Source organism: Durotheca rogersii (genome assembly GCF_024521655.1).
Source record: "Durotheca rogersii strain YMJ 92031201 chromosome Unknown GGS23scaffold_44, whole genome shotgun sequence".
Lineage (NCBI taxonomy): Eukaryota > Fungi > Ascomycota > Sordariomycetes > Xylariales > Xylariaceae > Durotheca > Durotheca rogersii.
In genome coordinates, this window is record NW_026251275.1 from 97,568 (window position 1) to 117,329 (window position 19,762).

The window sequence follows — 19,762 nt, forward strand, 5'->3', positions numbered from 1 at the left end:
CCGTCAGTGCACACCTCAGGTACCTATAGAATTACCTCTAGGCGACCTTAGGTACCTGCTGCTACACGACCTTGGGAGGTTAGGTACCTAATGTGCCAGGTACCCACCCTCCATCGCTACACGCAGCCGTTCTACAGCCCCCCTCAAAATTTGTACCTACCACAATCCCTCAATCCTAAGCCTCAACGCCGTCTTCCCCGCAAAGGGACAGGCAGGTCGGCATACAGACAGACAGAAGGAGAGAAAGACCCCTAATACCCAGCCTGTCATCAGACTGACTTCGGCGCCGAGATAGAGACCACCCGCCTCGCCCACTCTCCCGGGGCCCTCATTCACCACCATGCGACGGGTACCGCGATTGGGACGGTCGTCATGTCTACCCCCGTCGGCTTCACGACCCTCGCGCGCAGCCGCCGCACACCTGGGTGTTAAATGCTCGCCTACCTCCTCCCGCTCGCACCACACCTCGACACCGCGTCACGGGCCCGCGCCGACGAGCCTCCCGCACCCCGCCGCTCAGTTCACCCGATTCTACTCCTCCGAGAAGGACCACCACCCGCAAGGTCTTGCTCCCAGCGCAGACAGCCTCCAGGTAGAAGACCCCGCCGGTCCGGATAGCGAACCCCCGGCGGCAGCCCTAGAGGGTGCGCTTGAGGCTCAGCAGGCTCACGGGCCCTATCTTCCACCACCCGAGCGCAGCTATGCCGAGCGGCCCGACGAGGTGTCGGATACGGGGTACATGCCCGCCTTGAACGCTGAAGGCCTCAAGTCCGTGGGCGGGTTGCTGGACTGGTGGAACCGGTCGGGCAATTGGGATAAGTCTGGCGACTTTTCCGGCTTCAGACCGCGGCGCAAGGTCCTCGACCCCGCCATCATCGAGGTGTCAGTGCGCCGAGCCGTCGTAGAGGCCTTCGCGCTGATCCAAGCAGGCCGGGAGGATAAGTTGATGGCAGCTTGGCCGGCGGGAGGGCAGGAGGATCTTCAACATTCTCTCGCGGTAGGCATCGACGTTGCCGAGGGCGGCGCGGTGTCGTTAACGGGGCCGGTAAGTTCCGTGTTGGACGCTCTCAACCGCACCGCGGACGAGGTCCAGCCCACGTTGGAAGGCGCTGGGGAACCTTCGTTTGTGCCCTCGTCCGAAGAAGCGCCAAAGTACAAGAAGGCCTGGGGTCACGGTTGGAAAAAGGTTTCTCTATCAGATCCCCGGATCAGGTTCGCCGTAAGGAGCTATTGCTATTTCTACACCTGCAAGCAGGGCCGAAGACGGCCAAGGGACCGTCTTTGGAGCTAATTTCGATGCTTACTAGGTCACTAAGCGCCTTTTCCAGCTCACCGGCCAGCTCGTCCCCGATCACAGCCTCCCATCCATCACCGATGCTTGGTCGGTGCTCCGCGTGGTCCAGAAACCGCCGAAGCCCAAGACCCTCACTCAAGAGATCCAAGAGCGCCACCAGGACCTCGTCGGGCTGCCCAATGTTTCCGTTGCGACGAAGCGCGTCACCCGCGGCGACAAGGACATAGCTTTAGGGAGGTTCAAGCTCATAGAAGCCGAATTACAGAAGAGAGGCCTACCACTACTCGGCTACGGATCCGCCAGGAAGAATAAGGAGTTGTCCCGGCTCGGAGGCGGCACGTAAATGGGCAGCAGCCTACGGCCACGGCAAAACAACGTTTACCGATACTACCCGTGTATAAATATGCCAAGGTGCAGAGGCTCCTCATCGTCTGTAGATATAAACCCAAAAGCACGATGCCACACGACGGCTTGCCCCGCTTAATGACAGGCCGTATTAGACTTGGGGAGTCTGTAGAACACACGTATTATGTGCTTATTTCCTCCTTAGATCGGTAGCTCCTTTTCATGACTTGCGTTCCTTGCGACACGTCATCCTGTTAGTTTGTTCCGGAGCCCAAGACGGCGAGGGGGAAGATGGGTTTCCAGATTTCTAGCACCATTGGTACCTGATACTGGCTGATGTCTTACCTACGAGCGGCCACGGAAGGATTCCGGGGTTGTGGCCAAGGCACAAAACGGATGCCGCCCATCCAGTTGTTTCCTCAACACTGGTAACATTTATTTCGCCGCCCAACTTCACCCTCGTCGGGAGCCTTGTTTTGCAGGCCATATAAACCGGACTCCTCTTGCTCCACCCATTATCGTCACCATGGCCGGTACTCGAGCGCAACTGGCCGCCGCCCAGAAGGAGCGCCAATCGTCGGCTCCAAAAGAACAAGGTACGTGTCTCCTGAAGCGCCGAAGAGGGCGCCAGCTAACAGTAGGCAGGGACGAGACCTCTGGGCATCCGTAGGGGCATCCGCCGAAGGACGCATCAACTACAAGAGCGAGCGACATCCGAGCATACCCAACGTCGGCAGGCACGGCGTTCCAGCTTTGCTACCGTATATATGTTTATATTAAATCGTCGAATGGATCGATCCAAGACACTGGGTACGAAGCGGCCAGTCTACGTATGCGAGCACGACCGGAATCTCCTCCCTCCGAAGCGGCTTCGAACATCTCCTGAACACTCTGTCGGACATACTTCTGGCAGATTTGCGATTGGTAACATCTGCGCTAACGAACCCACTGATCCGATCGATCTCTGGGCGATGGAAGGCCGATGGCCGCGAGAGTTCTTCGAACTTGGCTTGGAGCATATACTTGCAGAAAAGAGGTCCTTTCTATCTCCTACCCGTACGCGGTCGAACTCCGCTACGTCCATGACGCCGAGCGATCAGAAACCGAGGGAAGAAAAGAGTGCCCCGTACCAAGACCCCCGGTATGAGACCCTCTTAGGGACTAAGGGTAGTTTCTTGGACACGTCCGAGCTGGATGTTACGGATACGAGCAAGCGTCTTATCTAGAACCTCCTAAGCAATGAACAGCCAGTTCCCGAGGGAATATACTTCGACGATACTATATTCGTGGATGCTTGTCGCAACTTACGGGGCAAGAATAAAGCTAGGGTTAACCAAGATATTTCTCGGCTCATCGTTCCTTCGGCAGAAATACTTGCCCTCCATAATGAGGACCTTAAGTACCTGATTAAGAGCGTTAACGAAGGATAGAACAACTCGATCCCTCTAATCAGTAAACGGCCGTAGCCTGATTACTCGGTAGGCTTTAAACGAGGGGCTTTTACGGACGACCAGCTTGTTAAACTATCGCCGTTAATTGGCGATTTCGCTGCTGGAGACCGATCCCTCTTTATGGCTACGTATTGCATGTGCTTCCCGTTCCTAACCTGTGAGGTGAAGTACGGCGCCGCGACGTTAGGCGTCGCAGACTACCAGAACGCATATCCCATGACCCTCACGGTACGGGTCGTCGCCGAGCTGTTTCGTGCGGTAAAGCGGGAGAGCGAAGTTAACCGGCGGATCCTCGCCTTTTCTATCTCGCAGGATAACCGGTTAGTACAGATTTACGGCCACTACCCGGTAATATATGGGAAAGATATTAACTATTACCGCCATCCGATCCGTGAATTCTCTTTTACGGAACTAAGGAGTAGAGAGAAGTAGACAGCCTACCGCTTTATAAAGAATGTTTACAAAATATGGATGCCCGCTTACTTTGAAAAGATTTACTCAGCCATCGATCAGTCGCCATCTAATCTAGATTCCGTCGTGCCGTCGCTCCTAGAAACCAGACTTTCCCTGGGCCTAGAGAACGTGATACAGTCGGAGGTTGCTGACTCTGCGGCTCTCGATGAGGATAGCCGGTCGAATGCCGCCCCACAAGGAGCCACCCCGGACACTTCGTTTACGGAGCTAGGAAGGGCCAAGAGGAGGAAGGGAGCCAAGAAATAACGACATTCATTTCCGGGCGCGTCCACCTCAGACGCTGTCGCGACACACGCAACGAACATGGGGACGTGTCTCACCATGGCGCCTTTCCTCTCTAAAGGCTTTCGTGGAGGTCAAGCCGACAATCGTATCGAGAGACTTGGATACCATACCAAGCTGCCGCTTTGATGGAAGAAATGTACGCTTCCGTCTCGTCGTGCCGCACCGGTCTCCCAGCCTGGCAAAGCACCCGGATGACTTTAGGGACGATTCACTAGAGATACAGCTAGGTATGCAAGTTATAAGGAAAGCTATGCCGCGTCGACTAACAAGTTCAAGAACTCTATATCCTAGGAAGCCAAACTAACCCCAAGCCTCGACAGCCGATGATGACCCGGTATTGAGGCGAGGAAAGTCACCTATGCGCCCTCCGAGGTCGAAGGAATAATAGCAAGCCTCGACGTATATCAACTAGTATAATTATATGCGGGTATGTTTTACGTGTTCTTTATAGTGCTCTCGCGTCCATTTCTGTCAGCGTCACTTGGTGCACACCTGTAGTTGGGCAAGCTGGGGACAGGCCCACGTTGAGGAGATGGCGTCAAAGGGCCGGCACCGCGGCGAAACGGAGAACAAAAGATTCTGGAGGAGAACGAAGCATCTCGACATTGGCGCCGCCGCAGTTAACGCAGCTCTACCACGTATCGACTTGGTCGAGAGAAAGGGGAGAAGGAAAATAGACATGTACGTGGGAGAAGAAGGACTCGCGAGCCAGAACCTCGTTCGGGACCGCCCTCATTCGCATGGCTCCCTTCATCGTAATCACCAACCGTCGTAATGCTCATCAGCTAAGCTACATTACACAGGCACTACTACGAGCAGTCAGCCGGCTAGAAGGCGAGGTGTCTTCCGAGGTGAAGGGGTTCTTTCGAGGTAAACGGGTACGGTAGATGCTATCGACGAGACTGGCAGCATTCAGACTATAGTGTACTCCTAGTCACGTCGTAGGGCCATTCAGTCAATCATCTTCATTCCCACTCGGCAACATTCCCTCCGTGCCCGCCCCGTAGTCCTCGTCGAGCTTCTCCCCGTTGACGAATACGGGCTTCGCGTCCTGCAGCACAAATACCATACGTGCCCACTCCGTCGGGCTCGGGTTGCGCCAGGAGTGCATGGTCGCTCGCTGGACGGCTATGTCGCCGCGCTTCAACCGGGTGACGCTGCCGTCGTCCAGCACCATTTCGATTTCCCCCTCGATGAGGATGCCGAAGTCGAGAGACTTGGTTCGGTGCATCACGCATTGGTATAGCGGGCCGAAGTCGACCATGCGACACACAGCCGCGCCCTTGCTGGCCAGTCCGAGTTTCCCACTCGCAACCTTCTCGTCGTGGAACTTGATATCGGCATCGTCGTTGAGGTCGGCCAGAAACGTGTTGGTATAGATCTGGTTGAAACCCACTGCGACGGGGGAGCGTCAATCTGCCGTTGCATACCGAGGGCGAGGCAGGGGAGGTAGAGAAGGCGTCCTCATCGATGACGACAATCTCCCCAAACAAGACTCACTCTTCCCGCCATCGAGTGCTGTCCATTTAGCCTGTCGTTCCGAGCGGACAACTGCCGATCCCTCGTCATTGTGCCCTGTCAGGTACGTAGTGGTATCGCGAAGATTCGAAACCTGCGGGGACGGCTCTGGCCCCGGCTGGGCGGTTCGGTTCGAGGTAGCGTCGGTGGAGGGCATGATGTCGACCTGGGCTTCGTCCGGCTATCTCGAGGGCTATCCGTGCGTCAGGTGGCATATGCCTAGGGATTCGATCTCTCCAGAGCGAGGCGAGTTGGATACCGATAGCGAATTATATCTGCCCACCGGTTGCAGCGCATGGGGAGGGGTATGTGTCATACGCGAGGCGCCTCCGGAGACCTTTCTAGGCCAGAGACGGTCAGACGGAGTTGGGGAAGCCCGAGATCCCTCAGATGCCACGTATCGAACTGCGCGAGCTGAGCCAATACCGCCATGGCCTGGAGTACGCCACAGTCTGGGCATCTAAAACAGGCAATTTCGCTCGGTGATCCTCGCCTATGGGCGCATTAGGGGCGTGTTCTCTGTAGGTAGGATGTCCGGATGTAGGTATGTGAACGGGTGTACGTTCGGTAACTAGTCGGTTGCGCGTTGAAACGTTACAGAAGCCCAGAGTCGGCGAGGCGTCAAAAATCTACCCACCTCTCGAGAGCCGGCATGCATCCCTCCATAATCTGATCGGTCGGGTCTCTGAGCCTCTCGAATCCTTTCCGCTCTTCGGCAACCCGTCCCATTGGGGTCCCCACAACACCCCCCTGACAGGATACTCCCGGATACTCCAGGCATTCCGGGAAGTTCATGGCGACTGATCGACGTATCTATTCACCTTCGAAGGCTCGACGGGCTGGTTCGGCACACACTACGTCCGCAGGGCTTCGATACAGCATCACTCCTTGCTTTGGTATTACGTCGTCTCCACAACGTATTCTCTTTGGACATAGATGTTGCCCTCGGTCGTCCTCCTAAAGAAGCCAACCATCCTACCCCGGACCTCCGTATGCACCGTGGCCTGGCGGTCCATGGTGGAGTCGCGCACCCTTACCTCGTCTGGAGGCAGGTCAGGCCAACGGGCCGGGCCCGAAGGCTGGTCGGCCTCGTCTAGCACGACGCCGTGCTCGATCTCGACAACCCGGCGAGCCGATGCGTGCACGGCAGACACCTCCCAGAGATTTTCTCGTGGTGCTCCCAGCTGCTTAATTAGCGAAAGCGCCTGGACCCTGGTCGTCAAACACCGGCACTTCAGAACGACGTAGTAGAGCAGTGGAACAAACCCCATCTCGAAGGTGAAGTGCGGCATCTTTCGAGACTCGCCGCGACCAGATGACTCTCGGGACGCAAGTAGTTCCGCCGCCTGGCTAACCATCCATCGGAATCTACCGAGGAACTTATCATATGCCGTCTCGTCTTGGTCGAACGCCACCTCGGCCCAGATGTAGGCAATCTCAAAACGCAACGTCACATTATAAAGCGCCGCATCTGGTTTTCTAGGCCCCGACTCGAGGCTCTGGAAGTCAGAGAACCGGCGGCGCCAATCTCCTATGAGGCCTCTAATCTTGTTCTGCTCTAGGAGGAGCTCGGGCGGCACGGGACAGTGTCGCAGGTCGCCGAGCCGAAAGATGTCGGCGCGACGAACCAACCGCACCGTTCTGGCCACCAGGCCATCGACATAGTACTGCGCCTCGCCGATGGAGCGGAACGGGACCGCTATGCGGTCCTCGAGGCCGACCAACCTCGGGAAGCTCGTGTGGTCCTTGCCGAAGAAGAAGGGGAAGAGGGTCAAGCGGCGGAAGATGGGGGAAAGGTACTCCTTCGTCCAGGGATAAGAAGCCTCGACGTTCTCCAGGATGGAAACCCCGTGCTTGCAGTGCTGGATCGCCGTGTCTCGATTCGCCATTAAGATCTCTATGCAGATAAACAGAACGCAGACCAATAGCACTAAGGGCTCGTTGCGCATCGCCTTCAGCTCGCGGATGGCGGAATTGTAGTGGGTGAGCGCGAGCGTATTCGGTGTCAGCGGCGGTGCCGATCCGGGGTTCGCATACAGTTGTTCATACAGCGAGCTGATGGCAACGACGGAGTGCCTAACGGCCGGCTCAAAGGTGCTGAACTGCACGACCAGGTGGGTCCAGAAGTACGGGTTCAGCGGACCCGACAGGGACGGTCCAGCAGCATCGCAGAAGAACTGCAGCGCTCGCCTCTCTGCCTGGTCGTCGATGTTGGGGAACAGATGACGCGGGCGGTGCCACGATAGGCCTAGAGACGACGCAGCGGCCGCGTATCCGTCACATTTGCGGCCGGTGGAGACGCAGCGTTGGCAGCACGGCTTGCCTTCGTCGCACTTCACCTTGCGAGCCCTGAAGCCATCGTCAGCATCCCGCACGTGCGCCTGCTCACGCGGCAGCTCGAGCGCGCTCGTCGGGTTTGAGGGAGCCCACGCACTTGCAGGTCAGACAGCCCGTCCGAACCTTGGAACTGCCCTTTCGAGGCATCGGGAGCGGCACCGTCTTCGGACTAAAGAGGGTAGGTAGGTAGAGATACCCGTACAGAGATAGGTAAGTAGCTAGGCGAGGCGGCCGAGGCGGATGGGAGACGACGTGGGTCTGCTACATGTCGAATTTCGGGGAGGGGCGGGCAGCCTTATTATCCTCGCTTACGGCGAAGGACTCGACGATGCACAATTCCAGGGGGGCGGTGTACGGGGGTGGCTGTGGCTGTGGCTTAGAGCATGAGGTCCCAGTTACCTACCTACTCGGATACGGGGATAACAGGTCCGATCCGGCGAATCAGGAACCGACGCTGCCTTGCCTCCGGGCTACCGAGGTAATAGATAGCTCCTCTCAGCCCTACAGCGCTATATATAAGCATTCTATGCCTCTAAGCAGGTATATTAGGCATGTGCACATATGCTCTGATAGGTAGGTATGTGTGCCATATATGCCTGTGTGTCTACCTATAGGTATAGATGGAATAGATGTACCTAACTATAAACCCAGGGGTAGTTTTACTCGAACTACCCACCTAACGACCCATGAATAAATAGCTTCAATCTACAACACCTTCGTCTGCTGTGGTTGTAATCCTTCGTCGTCCCCGATCGAGAATTCCTTGCCGTATAACCACAATCAGGACACTCTCTGCCGTAACTTTAAGCATAGCTTGAATACCTACGTGTTGTGTTAATATCAGTTGGCTGTCTACCCAGGTTAGGTATTACCTCTTGGCTAAAGATATGGGTAGGGGTTGCGCTAGCAACGTATCTTACCACTACTTGTCACTATTACTTTACTACGCACGTCTTGATGCCACAGACCGACCTCCTCTTGCCGAGATCATGATATTCTTATATGCTTATACCAGCCTCTTATTTTTTTTTCTAGCTCAATGAAGAGATATCTACGCCAGACCACCCAGCCATAGAGAGAAGAGCTACACCTATTGTACCTAAATTGAGAGCACATATTTTTTTCCCCCTCCCACAGAGTCAATCCGCGTACGATGTAGAGAAGGCGTAGAAGCAACTTCTCCACACGTCTTGCGAGCGTCCACCACGACATGCTTTTCCTCCTCTATTATTTCTTTCCCTCACATTCTATTATTTCCACCACATACCTCCCGCATGCTTGGATTCACACCCCGTTGTAGCGACCTTCGCCGGCGCTCTTGTATAAGATTTCAATGGGCATGAAATCAGCCGTGACAACGGCCGTGCCTGTATTAAGAACACCCGGGTTACTACCTCGCTCGGAAAAGGGGGGGGCAGGTGGGGGGTTGCTCGCCACTCACCATCAGACCATTTCACCTTCCAGGTGTCGTCGTGTCCCGGGAAGGCAAGCCATTGGCCGACAGCGTCGTTGGTGACCTTCCCGTCCGAGATGACGAACGTGTCCCACTGGGCAACGTTCCCATCGCCGGGCTTAACGGTGGAGGGATTCATCAAGTCGACCAGGGTCAAGAAGCCAGGAGGGCCAACGAGTCCGAGGGAGTGGTCGACAATGCCTACGGGGTATGTGTGCAACTCGTTCACCCCCTCCTTCGCGCCCTCGACGGCATAGACCCTGACAGGTTCGAAGTCGGCACTGAAGACGCCGAGGGTGTTGTTGTTGAGGGCAAGAAACCGGCCGTCTACCCTCTGGTTGGCGGGGCTGTCGGTTTCGTTAGCGAGAGGCAGCTCCAACGAGACAGACAACTGGGCGGGCACCGGTAAAGCCTACCACGAGATTTGCAGCTGGAATAGATCGAGCTGCCTCTCCACAACCGGGGCAGCGGAGACGGCGGCGGCAAGGAAGCCGAGAGAGAGAAGGCGAGCGGTCAACTGCATGGCGAGCGAGTATGCTAGCGATAGCGGCAGTACCGGCAATGGCAAACAGGGACGATCAGGCGGAATCGGATCAGGGTTGCGGACACGGACGAGGATCTTGGTGATCGATCTAGGTTAGATCTGAGATGATGTGCGGCGACGACTGTGGAGAAAAGGTAAGACGCGGATGACGAAGGGGGAGGGGAAAGGGGAAGGCGAGGAATTTATACCCGTCGACGACGAGAGGAGGGGGGTAGAGAGAGGCGGAGGAGTCAATCCCGGCGGCGGATGGTATGGGTACGTCATGGGACGAGGGTGCTGTGGTTTCTGGGAGGGTAAAGAGGGCAGGCCGGACGTCTACTATAGGCACCTTGCCTACACCTGGCTCCGGGTGGTCGAGGCATCGCCTGTTGCTCTCCCCACGGCGGCGGGCTCGCCGGTCCAGCCACAGACAGGCGCAGCGGATATAGGGGGGGCCAGACGGCGGGCATCGGGTGACAGGTGACAACTGCGACCGGAGACGAGAGGGCGGTCACGACACATCTCACGCCACACGGGCGCGCAAGCAAACCCGGAGCGGTGCCAACGAGGTAGACAGGTACATGTCTGGCTGCGCACTTCGCTCCAGACGCGTAGGTACCAACCGCCCACGCCTCAGGTACCCGGCCGGTGGCCTCCCTGCCTCTCCAGGTACGTATATATACTAGGTACGTATATATCGGCCCACCTCTGTGGGTTGTTACGTAGCCAGGGCAGGAGGAAGGGAGAGAAGGGGGTGGAAGGAGAGAGGCGGAGGAGGGGGAGCCAATATCAGACGGATCGACCACGTCGCCCGAAGTCGAGGGCATCACGCAGCTGGCATCGCGTTACCTACCTCTTGTCAACAGCGGTGCGGTGTCGAGCGCCCATGTCCCCCACGCCGCTCTCGAATCCGGCCTGGCGAGCATCGATCTGGCCTCTAACCCACACCGAGCAAGCCCGGAATGGTGGACAGATCTCCATGCCGTATGCCATCGGAGGGGGGTTGCTAATTATAGCTCGATCAGCCCCTGATGTTTCCCCGCGACTATAGCCCTGGAGCCAACATCAACCGTAGGCTAAAGTCGACAACGACGCCGAGACCCTGAAAATGGCAACAATCCAATTTACACCCTCTGCTCTTCCCTCGCCGCCCTCCGCCGCCATTCTAGAAGTCCCTGGGATGCTCCGTGGGATATCTACATACACCCGCCACTACGCCCCTCTGCCTGCCCCGACGCTACCCGCCATCCGGGAGGCCAAGCTCTGAGGCGACGTCGTCTCCGCCTACCCATGCAGCCACTGATACCGTCCACGCAGCCGGCCTGCGCTTGCGCCTCCGAGACGAGAGAAGGCCTGCGGGATCAGCCAGGTTGGAACTCTTCGAGGAAACCCGGAGCACAGCTCCGGGTCTGCTTCCGTCAGAGGGAGAATATTGAGGATAGGAAAAGAAGAGTCCCCCCCCACCTGCTCCTTTCTCCCGTTCGACGTGTTTCTATCTTTAAACGCGCTTACATAGGTTGCGTCTCGCCGCAGCACACGCATCCTCGAGAGACACCTGCTCGAGCTTGGGCGCGACCATCTCATCGTCGCCGAGTCGCCTTCTCCGAATTAGCCACGTTGCCTTTGTATCTCCAATATTATCACCGGGCGTTTCGATCAGGTATCGGCAACGACTAAAAACCCATTTCTGCTACTATGAGCGCGGCGGGATGATGGGACGACGGGTTGATACTCCCGAGTGTATTTATGCCTTTAGTCGGACTCTTGCTAACGAGGCAGAGCACAGAGACTCCGGAAGGATCGCTCGCGAGCTTGGTATCGTTTGTCCCACACCGGACCCTGCGCCGAACCACCACGCAAAGTAGGAGCAATCCCCCTCGTACTTCTTCAGGGGCCCCTCCATCTACGACTAATTTCGAGGGAGTTGATGTGTTCAGCCCCGATCAACCAACCGTTGAACATCACTTTTATATTCTATACGCGCATGGCCTATTTGCGGACTGGACAAGCGACGAGAGGAGGTATCACCGGCCATACATCGAGTTGACACGCTCATCATTCTCAATAGTCGAGAGGGGCGTTGTGGTGTTCCCCTGCGCATAGGCTTCGGCTAGATAGTATTAACGATCTAGGTATCTACCTATATCTTGCCTACTCGCATATAACTAGGTAAGTCGTAGTGGGAGGGTAATATTGCAAGGAGTCCAAACGGGTAGATTCCAGGCGATGTCAAGGTTGATAAGTAGCTATAATATACGAGGTCGAGAGTTACTAATATATTACTAGGTATATACGTAATCGGTGGAACCCCTGTCGATAAATACACCGAGATTAGAGGAGATGAGCAAGAAAGGATGCTATATATTAGGTAGGCGAAGCTTGCACTCTGCGAGCTCGTTGCTCGAATTCCTGTCAGTAACCGCGCCGGCCGGAGAAGCGGTGAATCGCGGAGATGGACGGCCTGTTTGTGCTAATATACTTATAAGTTAGCCCATAGATATAGCATCCCTTCCCAGACCTCTATGCTGCTGGGTAAGATCTGGTCAGCGGGAAGGACGAAGCCGTAAGAGGTAGACCTGAGCTCAACGCCCCATGCGAATTCGGTTCCGGCAGCGTCCGTCATGTAGTCTCTGCCATTACCGCTAGACTGGTAGAGGACCAGGCAGCCTGGACCGTAGTCAAACGTCGTATTGTCTATGTGCGATAGGATTAGCAGGTGTCGCCCCTGAGGTGTACAGGGGAGTCTTTCGTCTGGGCCGAAACCCGCCTCGGCTTAGGAGCGTCGGCAACGAGGGGAAGAAGGAAAGGTAGGGACACGGGTGGGATATGAATGGCACATACACGGCTGCGCAATCCTAGCAGCTGTCCCCGCCGCCAGGCCTATCTGCCTATCGATGTTTGGCGGGAACGCGTCGCACGTATAGCCATAGGAGAGCAAGATGACCTGCGCGTAACTATGCCAGTCGATATATAGCTTTATGCCCTTGTCTGCAGATAGTGCTTGGGCAAAGTCCATCAGGGCGGCACACTCCGGAGTGTCGCCCGGCTGATAGCCCCTGAAGGTCTCTGAGCCGGGGTTGGAGGAGGATCCATCGCCCCCGAACCCCACGGACCAGTTCCGGTTTATGTCTGTCCCGATTGCCGTCGTATTCTGTCTCCGTTGCCGATTCTTTCTCCAGAGGCGATTTTCCGTCTGCGAGTACACAAAACCTGGTTGCCAATGGCGGATCTGGTTAGCCGCTCCGGTTCCTGCGATCCGGCGGGGGAAGGCCGAATCGTGATGGGTTTCATACCGTCTGGGTTTACGACCGGTAAGACGTAAAAGTCGTAACCGTCCAATACCTCCCGAACGGCCGTCTCGGTCGGGTACCCCGTGATTATCTGATATAGCAGGTATTCGACTACCTAGATAAGATGCCGCGTCAGAGTAGAATACCCTCGTGCACCGTAGTACTGGTGGACTCGGGCCGCTCAGCGCGCACCTTTGAAGTTATCCATTCTCGCGCGTGCACGTTCCCGTTGAAGAATATGGCGGGCTTGGAATTCTTGCCGCTCTTGCCCCAAAGATGGATGCCCTGGATGGGCCGCCCCTCGAACGAGAATCCCACTTGGATCAACTCGGAGTTGTTAGCGAAGGCAGCCTGGAGATCGGCCCAATAGCGGACGTGGTCTTCGTAGGCGTGATAGGAGTCAAACCAAGATATCGCAGGTATGCCGTTTCCGTCGAGCACTTTACTCCTCATCAGTATTTGTCTACGATATTACTTCTTCCCTAGAAAAAGAAGTGCCGGGTACGAACCCGGGTAGTCGCCCGGTAACCCCTCAGCCGCAATATCGCCGGCCAGATCCTCGCTGAGGACGGTCATGGTAAGATTGAGCGACTCGATGGCCGCACGGTGCTCGGGGGGGACCGCGATATCGAGGGCCGAATGTTCACCGCGGCCATGATCCCGAGCGAGTTGGACGATGGGCAGTGCCTCAAGTGCCGACTCCAGGCTCGCTATGTCATTATTCGTGTCTATTCGATATACCTTATAGCCGTCGAAGCTGATGCGCCCCTGGATGCCCCGTACAATGGCACCAGATACGCAGATGGAAAGAATGCTAGACGGCTTCATGACGTGCTTGGACTAGGTAATATAACACAGACGCCGACCTCCTTCTCAGCAGCACCGGAAACTGGATGAGGTCAAACGTCCAGACGTCCAACATATATACCTGCCTGACCATCTACTAGCAATCGGCCGTGCGCCAACAGGAATCGCCGACTGGGGTCGGAATGCAACACTGTGTCGTGAGCCGAGCGTACCGTCGTAGGCCTCCATCCTAAATATGTTGTCCTCTCTGCTCCTCCACCCTAGCTTGGCGGGAATGACGTGACTTTCATGTAGCATCTTGACAGTCCAAGAGCCTGCCTATGGGACTATATAAAATCCCGATGCAGAACCCCGGCATTCTAGACGAGATCGACGATGTTTCTTCTGCCGTCGATTAGACATCTTCTAATCGTACAATCTCGCCCTTCTCCATTGCAGTCAGCCCATCTGCGCGTCCTTTTCGCCCATATCCCATCGCATTGTGAAATTGCTTGGAAGAAGTCAATCTTCACATAGCTTTCCTCAAGGGGCCACTCTAGCCACAGTTCCCTCAACCTGGCCTCGTAGACTTTTCGCAGCTGCGTTGCCTCGTACCCCATCCTGTGAACGAAGTACAACTCACCCTTACCATCACTACCTAAGTAACCCGGGTCGTTACGCTTCCCGGCTGCGGCGGCGGACTCCTCGGGTGTCTCATCCACATACGAACCTCGCTGCGGCTCTCTCTCCCGAACTGGCCCGTCAGGGAACTTAGGAACCTTAGTCGACATCCAGGGAGGTAGTGCCGAGACGCACTCCTAGTCTAAAACGGCCGTGATTTCGCCTTCTTCGCTCACTAGAATGTTGTTTAGATGGAGGTCATGGTGGTAGAGTCCTGTTCTCTCTGACTCGTCCGAGGTTGGGAGGAAGACCTTGGGAATAAGAGAGAGTAGTTTTCGTGCTACGAACAAGACCTCCTCGGCGTCTTCTCTGTCATCTTCACCCTCCGTCTTCCCGAGAACTGCTGTCTGATGTAGCAGGATGATGTTCAACTCCGCGCTCAGCCAGTCATGGCTAGAGCGGAAGGGGCCCCTCGGCATGTCATAGGTAATGAAGGCGATCGCCCATAAAGAACTCGTGGAACACCAGCAAGCCAGGAACGACCTTTTCCGCATCTTCAGCGTTGTTTTTTTTGGCCGACCTCCCGCAGATCCAACGTCCCTATGCTCCTGAATACGGATCCTGGCTTCCCGGGTCCCAACAATTGCACCTGGGATGTCGCAATCCGCTTCGTGAGCGCAACCTTCTGCTCCATCGACATAGTCCGCCACCGTTTATGTGCCGATGCACCCTGTATAAGCTCCGTCAAGATCCACTCGTACCCAATCTCATTGTCGTTGCTGTTGTCAAAACCGAGCACCTTGGGGACCGGGACCTTGGTGTTCTCGCGCACCCACCGCAAGGTGGCTACCTCGGCGCGCGTCTTGTGACGTGGGTAGACCGGCAGCGAGACACGCATTATGAGGGAGCCTCTGGCACATTTGACAGTATAGGGTTGATTGAATAGCCCAGATGCGTGAAAGGCGACAGTGCAGGGATCCTCAGGGGGGATGGCCAACTGCTAGCGACACACGCTTTCAATCGCGGCGATCGAAGGGTCCCGCGTCCATTGCGGCACAAGGTCAAACAGTGTCTCTTTCCATCCCAACCCATCCTGGCTCGGTCGCGGCATCTTACCAGAATTCAAGAGAGTTTTTATTGTTAAGATTTCTGTCGTCCAGTTATCAGTCATGAAATGTCGGATAACACGGCCTGCGATACCTTGATCAGGTGCAATGACGATTGGATGTTGTGTGTGGTTACTCCTCTATAAACACCGTTTCCCTGTGAAAAGAACTCTCTGGTTATTCCTCTGAAACCTCTCTGGCTGACTGAACCCACGGGCTAGATACCAGGACCCCAACCTACTGACCCACCTAGGTAATTTGGCCGACAAAGAATGGGTTACTGTGGATGGTGTGGTGGTGAACGCATAATCAGGTGCCTCCGTAGAAAGATCACCGGGCATGAGGCGGCAAAAGAGGCTACTATCAGAATATTATGAGTAGCAGAATGGTAGCTAGAGTTATACAGCCGCTTTCGATAACCTACCTAGGTCGGTTGGCATGAAACCTGCTTCGGGATAGGGTACAACTCACTTACTGGAACACAGCACAATTGACGCCCTTCAACCGATTTTGTCGTGCAGTAGGTACGATATTTTGGCTGATTTCAGATAGGTAGGTATGGGAGATAAATGAAATCGGGACGTATGTCCAAGTAGCCTGGAGCGTGTGGCCTAGATATCAACGACCGGGAATAAATAAGTCCCGGCCGAGTGTAGGCAAGATAAATAAGACCGGGCTGCCGATAAAACAAGTTTAACGCAAAGCACGACATTACAATAGACGATGGTGAACAATGGTGTGAGCTGTAACCTGAGTGGCGTAAGGCACTTGGCATATCCCAACTCCGCGGAGAGCTCCAGCTAGACTGCTACCCACGCATACGCCTACCATGTCGTATTAATTCCCACGACCAGGGTGGGGGGGCAATTGATCAAGGCACCAGAGACCGCGAGTCGATGAGCCCCCTTCGACATGCTAGGTATAATACCTATTGATGCGGACTCAGGTCCACCACCCTGGCGTTGCCCTCCCAGATAGGTATTTATGCCTTTCGCCTCAGGGAGCTCGACGCCAATACGACCAAGCTACATACTGGGGACGCGATCGTTGCTGCCACTGCCACTTCTTTCGGGGAGAGAGACAAAGATGTCTGCTCAGAAGCCGGCGATCACGCCCTCGCCTGCCAGGTCCATCACCTCTTCCGACAACGACAACCCAACGTCAGAAGGGAAGTTGAATAGCAAGGATGGGGGAGATTTGAGCCCCCCGACCCCACTGGCCTTGGCAACCCGTGAAGGCGAACGCATGGAGGCGGCGCTTGGCCGTGCTATACTGCGCTTCCTGGGCATTCGGAAGGGCCGAGAGGACGACGAATACGATCTCGATTCAGTAAGTAAAGATCCCAAGATGCCTGCGTGTTCAGCGGAGGATTGACCCTGCCAAAGGTCGCTACGCAACCCAGCATTTGGGACTCCGAGAATGTGGAAGAGTACAAGCAAGTCTATATCCATCCCCAGTGGGAGAACTGGTCGGCTTTCGACCCCAAGTTCCGCTGGACGTGGAGGGAGGAGAGGGCAGTAAGGCGCAAGGTCGATTGGAAGATAATGGTAAGCAACCAGGGCGTGCGCGGGTCGGGAAGTTGAGCTGACTGTTCAGGTCTGGGTTTGCATCATGTTCGCTGCCCTGAACATTGACCGAGGCAACATCTCCAACGCTGTATCAGACAATATGCTTGACGATCTCGGCCTCACTCGCGGTGATTATGTAGGTTACATCCCGGGGCGGCGTTAGCCATTGAGGCTTCTCATTACCGGTCCAGATTTCCGGTGCTGACGAGGTGTAGAACATTGGCCAAACCATCGCTCGAGTTGGCTTCCTAGCTGCCGAACTCCCATCGCAGCTGATCTCTAAACGGTAAGCCGGTCCTCCGAGAAGATGTCGGGGCCTAGCTGACTTCCCCAGTATCGGCCCAGACCTTTGGATTCCGATACAGATTTGCATTTTCAGCGCAATTTCCGCCTTGCAGTTCTTTCTCAGCGGACGAACTTCTTTCCTCGTTACTAGATATTTAATGTGAGTCGAGTCACCACCGGCGACGAGCACCCTCCGCTGATCGTTTAGCGCGACGTTCCAAGGCGGGTTTATCCCGTAAGTATTCCTTCCTAGCCGGTGGCTAGACAGGCGGCATTACTCACCTTGCGATAGCGACACAATCCTTTACTTGAGTTACTGGTACACCGGCAAAGCGGTAAGTGTGAACCTCACAGTGATCCCTGAAACCTCTCCTTGGCGACTGCTCATCCCGTTAGCTTCCAATCAGACTGGCTTGGTTCTGGATGTCCTCGCAACTAGGTGAGACTCTTACCCCAAGGCTGATATGCTCTTCTCATGTCATTCGTTAGTCGATATCGGCGTTGGTTTCGGCGCTGTCGGTCTTTTGTCGATGCGTGGTATATTGGGATACGAAGGATGGCGGTGGTTGTTCCTTATCGAGTAAGCTCCGCAGACAGCTCTTCTACAAATCCCGCGGCCGTGGCTAATGTCTCTCTCCAGGGGCGCTTTCACTTGTAAGGGCGATTAACGAATCTGACGCTGGGGGTGCTGACCTATGGCAGTCTTGATTGGAATCGCCTCCTTCTTCCTCATGCCCCAGTCTCCAGCTAGGACAAAGAGCTGGTGGAACCCTCGGGGGTATTTTAACGAGAACGAAGAGAAAATTATTGTTAACTCCGGTGAGCTACCTAGGTAGACGGACCTATAAGCATAAGCCCGTTTCTAACCTCAGTCTCAGTAATCCGAGACGACCCCCAGAAAGGAGGAATGTACAACCGCCAAGGCCTGTCCGTCAAGCAGATCTGGGAATGTGCGAAAGACTACGACATGTGGCCACTGTACGCTCTGGGCTTGTTATTTGGCCTGCCAAAATACCCAGTGGGACAATACTTAACGCTCTCCTTCCGCGGCCTAGGCTTCAACGTCATCGAGACTAATTTGCTTTCAATCCCGAATGTTGTCGGCTCAAGCTTGACAATGCTACTCATTACTGCCCTGAGTGAGTTGGTGGATAATAGAAGTTTCGTGTCAATGGCAGAGGATGCCTGGCTATTGCCTTGCTTTGCGGCCTTGATAGCTTTGCCGGACCCTATCGGTGCCTGGTCGTACTTCGCGATCGCAACAGTATTGTTGTCGTTCCCCTAGTGAGTTACCGCATTCAACTGGGAAATGTTCGGGAGCTAACCAAGCCCAGTACCCATCCTATACAGGTTGCCTGGACCAGTCGAAACGCAGGATCAGTCCAGAATAGGACAGTTTCTGCCTCGTATGCTTACCCCCCCTCTCTCAACCTGCCCCGTCAAACTACTCGTCTTTATTCTAATTTAAGGTGTAGTCTCTATAATATGTGGGTTCAAGTTAGTGGGATGATCGGAGCGAATAGTGAGTCCCCTCTCCCCTGACCGTTCTAGTACCATATGGGTTCTGACTACGCAGTTTATCAACCCGATGACGCGCCGAGGTACTTCAAAGCAAATAAAGGCCTGTTAGTTATCTGCATCTGGATGTGTGTAAGTTGCACCTCTTTCTCTCGTCCGCATCCTTTGGTGTACACGAAAACTTAGACCGTCTGTAGATTATACAATACCCTGCTACATTTTTCTACTACCGATGGAGAAACAACTCGAAGGCAAAGAAATGGGATGCCATGACTGCAGAGGAACAAGACCATTATAGGAAGACTACAACCGACATAGGCAACAAACGGTGAGTGTCTGCCCGCCCTTCGCGTATGGCCCTTTCCATCTAATCCGTCTCGATAGACTCGATTTCCGTTTCGCGACTTAAATCACGACACCAGCTGGTTGGGTAGCTAAAAGGACGCGGGGGGCTTAACTAGAAGAAACGCTTGCAACCAATTGGTCCTATGGCAAGATGGCAGCTTACTCCCCATAGTCTCGGCACGGGATTTCTCACTTTATCATCGGGACTACCAAGCGGCAATGTTCATGTCGTATATACCTATATAGCATCTAGCCCGTGTATATACCGCTTCTAGCTTGGAAACGTAGCACCTATGTTACTTAAGTTGGTGGTATTACCTAAAAACTTGCAACCGCCTCTTCTATTCCCGTCACGAACTATCCTCGTCCTGCAGCTACCGTGGCGGACAGGCCATTATATTCGGAGTAGCCATAAACGACTCCTACAGGTTATGATCCCAACCTCCTAATACCCGAATACAGATAAATTGGTAGGCCCTGCTAACGTCTCTTCTTTCCCGGCTGGTCTCTGTCGGCTTGAACCCATGAAACCCTGGTGGGCATTACCGAATGCTATAGGCACC

At 55.1% G+C, this 19,762-nt stretch overlaps 8 protein-coding genes across 8 annotated transcripts; 3 read left to right on the top strand and 5 right to left on the bottom strand.

The window, feature by feature from the left end:
• Positions 1-340: 340 nt before the first annotated feature.
• GGS23DRAFT_607991 (ribosomal subunit 39S-domain-containing protein) lies at positions 341-1,637 on the top strand (the record flags this gene model as incomplete). Its single annotated transcript, XM_051520138.1, has 2 exons — positions 341-1,219; positions 1,308-1,637. 2 exons carry the CDS (start codon positions 341-343, stop codon positions 1,635-1,637), a joined length of 1,209 nt encoding a protein of 402 aa, XP_051367467.1.
• A 197-nt stretch (positions 1,638-1,834) lies between these two features.
• GGS23DRAFT_617721 (uncharacterized protein) lies at positions 1,835-3,810 on the top strand (the record flags this gene model as incomplete). Its single annotated transcript, XM_051520892.1, has 5 exons — positions 1,835-2,276; positions 2,443-2,854; positions 2,891-3,054; positions 3,106-3,438; positions 3,523-3,810. The coding sequence occupies exons 1-5, from the start codon at positions 2,166-2,168 to the stop codon at positions 3,808-3,810; spliced, it is 1,308 nt and encodes a 435-aa protein (XP_051367468.1). The 5' UTR covers positions 1,835-2,165.
• An 857-nt stretch (positions 3,811-4,667) lies between these two features.
• Positions 4,668-5,895, bottom strand: GGS23DRAFT_394905 (uncharacterized protein). Its single transcript, XM_051513542.1, has 2 exons — positions 5,350-5,895; positions 4,668-5,244 (listed from the first exon to the last, which is right to left on the bottom strand). The coding sequence occupies exons 1-2, from the start codon at positions 5,522-5,524 to the stop codon at positions 4,805-4,807; spliced, it is 615 nt and encodes a 204-aa protein (XP_051367469.1). The 5' UTR covers positions 5,525-5,895; the 3' UTR covers positions 4,668-4,804.
• GGS23DRAFT_617725 (uncharacterized protein) lies at positions 5,765-7,851 on the bottom strand (the record flags this gene model as incomplete). The annotated part of the gene is made up of 2 exons (XM_051520893.1): positions 5,765-7,716; positions 7,802-7,851. 2 exons carry the CDS (start codon positions 7,849-7,851, stop codon positions 6,267-6,269), a joined length of 1,500 nt encoding a protein of 499 aa, XP_051367470.1. The 3' UTR covers positions 5,765-6,266.
• A 1,137-nt stretch (positions 7,852-8,988) lies between these two features.
• On the bottom strand, positions 8,989-9,680 carry GGS23DRAFT_607995 (uncharacterized protein; the record flags this gene model as incomplete). Its single annotated transcript, XM_051520139.1, has 3 exons — positions 8,989-9,071; positions 9,146-9,504; positions 9,574-9,680. The coding sequence occupies 3 exons, from the start codon at positions 9,678-9,680 to the stop codon at positions 8,989-8,991; spliced, it is 549 nt and encodes a 182-aa protein (XP_051367471.1).
• Positions 9,681-11,952: 2,272 nt separating this feature from the next.
• GGS23DRAFT_617733 (zinc carboxypeptidase A) lies at positions 11,953-13,798 on the bottom strand (the record flags this gene model as incomplete). Its single annotated transcript, XM_051520895.1, has 6 exons — positions 11,953-12,374; positions 12,522-12,890; positions 12,974-13,085; positions 13,163-13,410; positions 13,480-13,738; positions 13,769-13,798. The coding sequence occupies 6 exons, from the start codon at positions 13,796-13,798 to the stop codon at positions 12,160-12,162; spliced, it is 1,233 nt and encodes a 410-aa protein (XP_051367472.1). The 3' UTR covers positions 11,953-12,159.
• Positions 13,799-14,136: 338 nt separating this feature from the next.
• Positions 14,137-15,488, bottom strand: GGS23DRAFT_607997 (phosphotransferase enzyme family-domain-containing protein; the record flags this gene model as incomplete). The annotated part of the gene is made up of 5 exons (XM_051520140.1): positions 14,137-14,574; positions 14,614-14,848; positions 14,892-14,920; positions 14,958-15,377; positions 15,435-15,488. The coding sequence occupies 5 exons, from the start codon at positions 15,486-15,488 to the stop codon at positions 14,137-14,139; spliced, it is 1,176 nt and encodes a 391-aa protein (XP_051367473.1).
• A 705-nt stretch (positions 15,489-16,193) lies between these two features.
• On the top strand, positions 16,194-19,524 carry GGS23DRAFT_588755 (MFS general substrate transporter). The gene is made up of 17 exons (XM_051517565.1): positions 16,194-16,812; positions 16,869-17,030; positions 17,080-17,187; positions 17,267-17,337; positions 17,386-17,496; positions 17,545-17,571; positions 17,629-17,671; positions 17,733-17,775; positions 17,826-17,916; positions 17,977-17,990; positions 18,039-18,155; positions 18,215-18,620; positions 18,671-18,742; positions 18,812-18,858; positions 18,913-18,986; positions 19,052-19,182; positions 19,239-19,524. Exons 1-17 carry the CDS (start codon positions 16,468-16,470, stop codon positions 19,261-19,263), a joined length of 1,887 nt encoding a protein of 628 aa, XP_051367474.1. The 5' UTR covers positions 16,194-16,467; the 3' UTR covers positions 19,264-19,524.
• The last annotated feature ends 238 nt before the right edge of the window (positions 19,525-19,762 follow it).

Excerpts from the sequence above, each read along its gene's own strand:
- GGS23DRAFT_588755 (XM_051517565.1), top strand. The coding sequence starts at position 16,468 with ATGCCTTTCGCCTCAGGGAGCTCGACGCCAATACGACCAAGCTACATA. Across the intron at positions 17,497-17,544 it reads CTCGTTACTAGATATTTAAT|CGCGACGTTCCAAGGCGGGT; the intron begins GTGAGTCGAGTC and ends CTGATCGTTTAG. Across the intron at positions 19,183-19,238 it reads ACCGACATAGGCAACAAACG|ACTCGATTTCCGTTTCGCGA; the intron begins GTGAGTGTCTGC and ends CCGTCTCGATAG.
- GGS23DRAFT_394905 (XM_051513542.1), bottom strand. The coding sequence starts at position 5,524 with ATGCCCTCCACCGACGCTACCTCGAACCGAACCGCCCAGCCGGGGCCA. Across the intron at positions 5,245-5,349 it reads AGCACTCGATGGCGGGAAGA|TGGGTTTCAACCAGATCTAT; the intron begins GTGAGTCTTGTT and ends CCCCCGTCGCAG.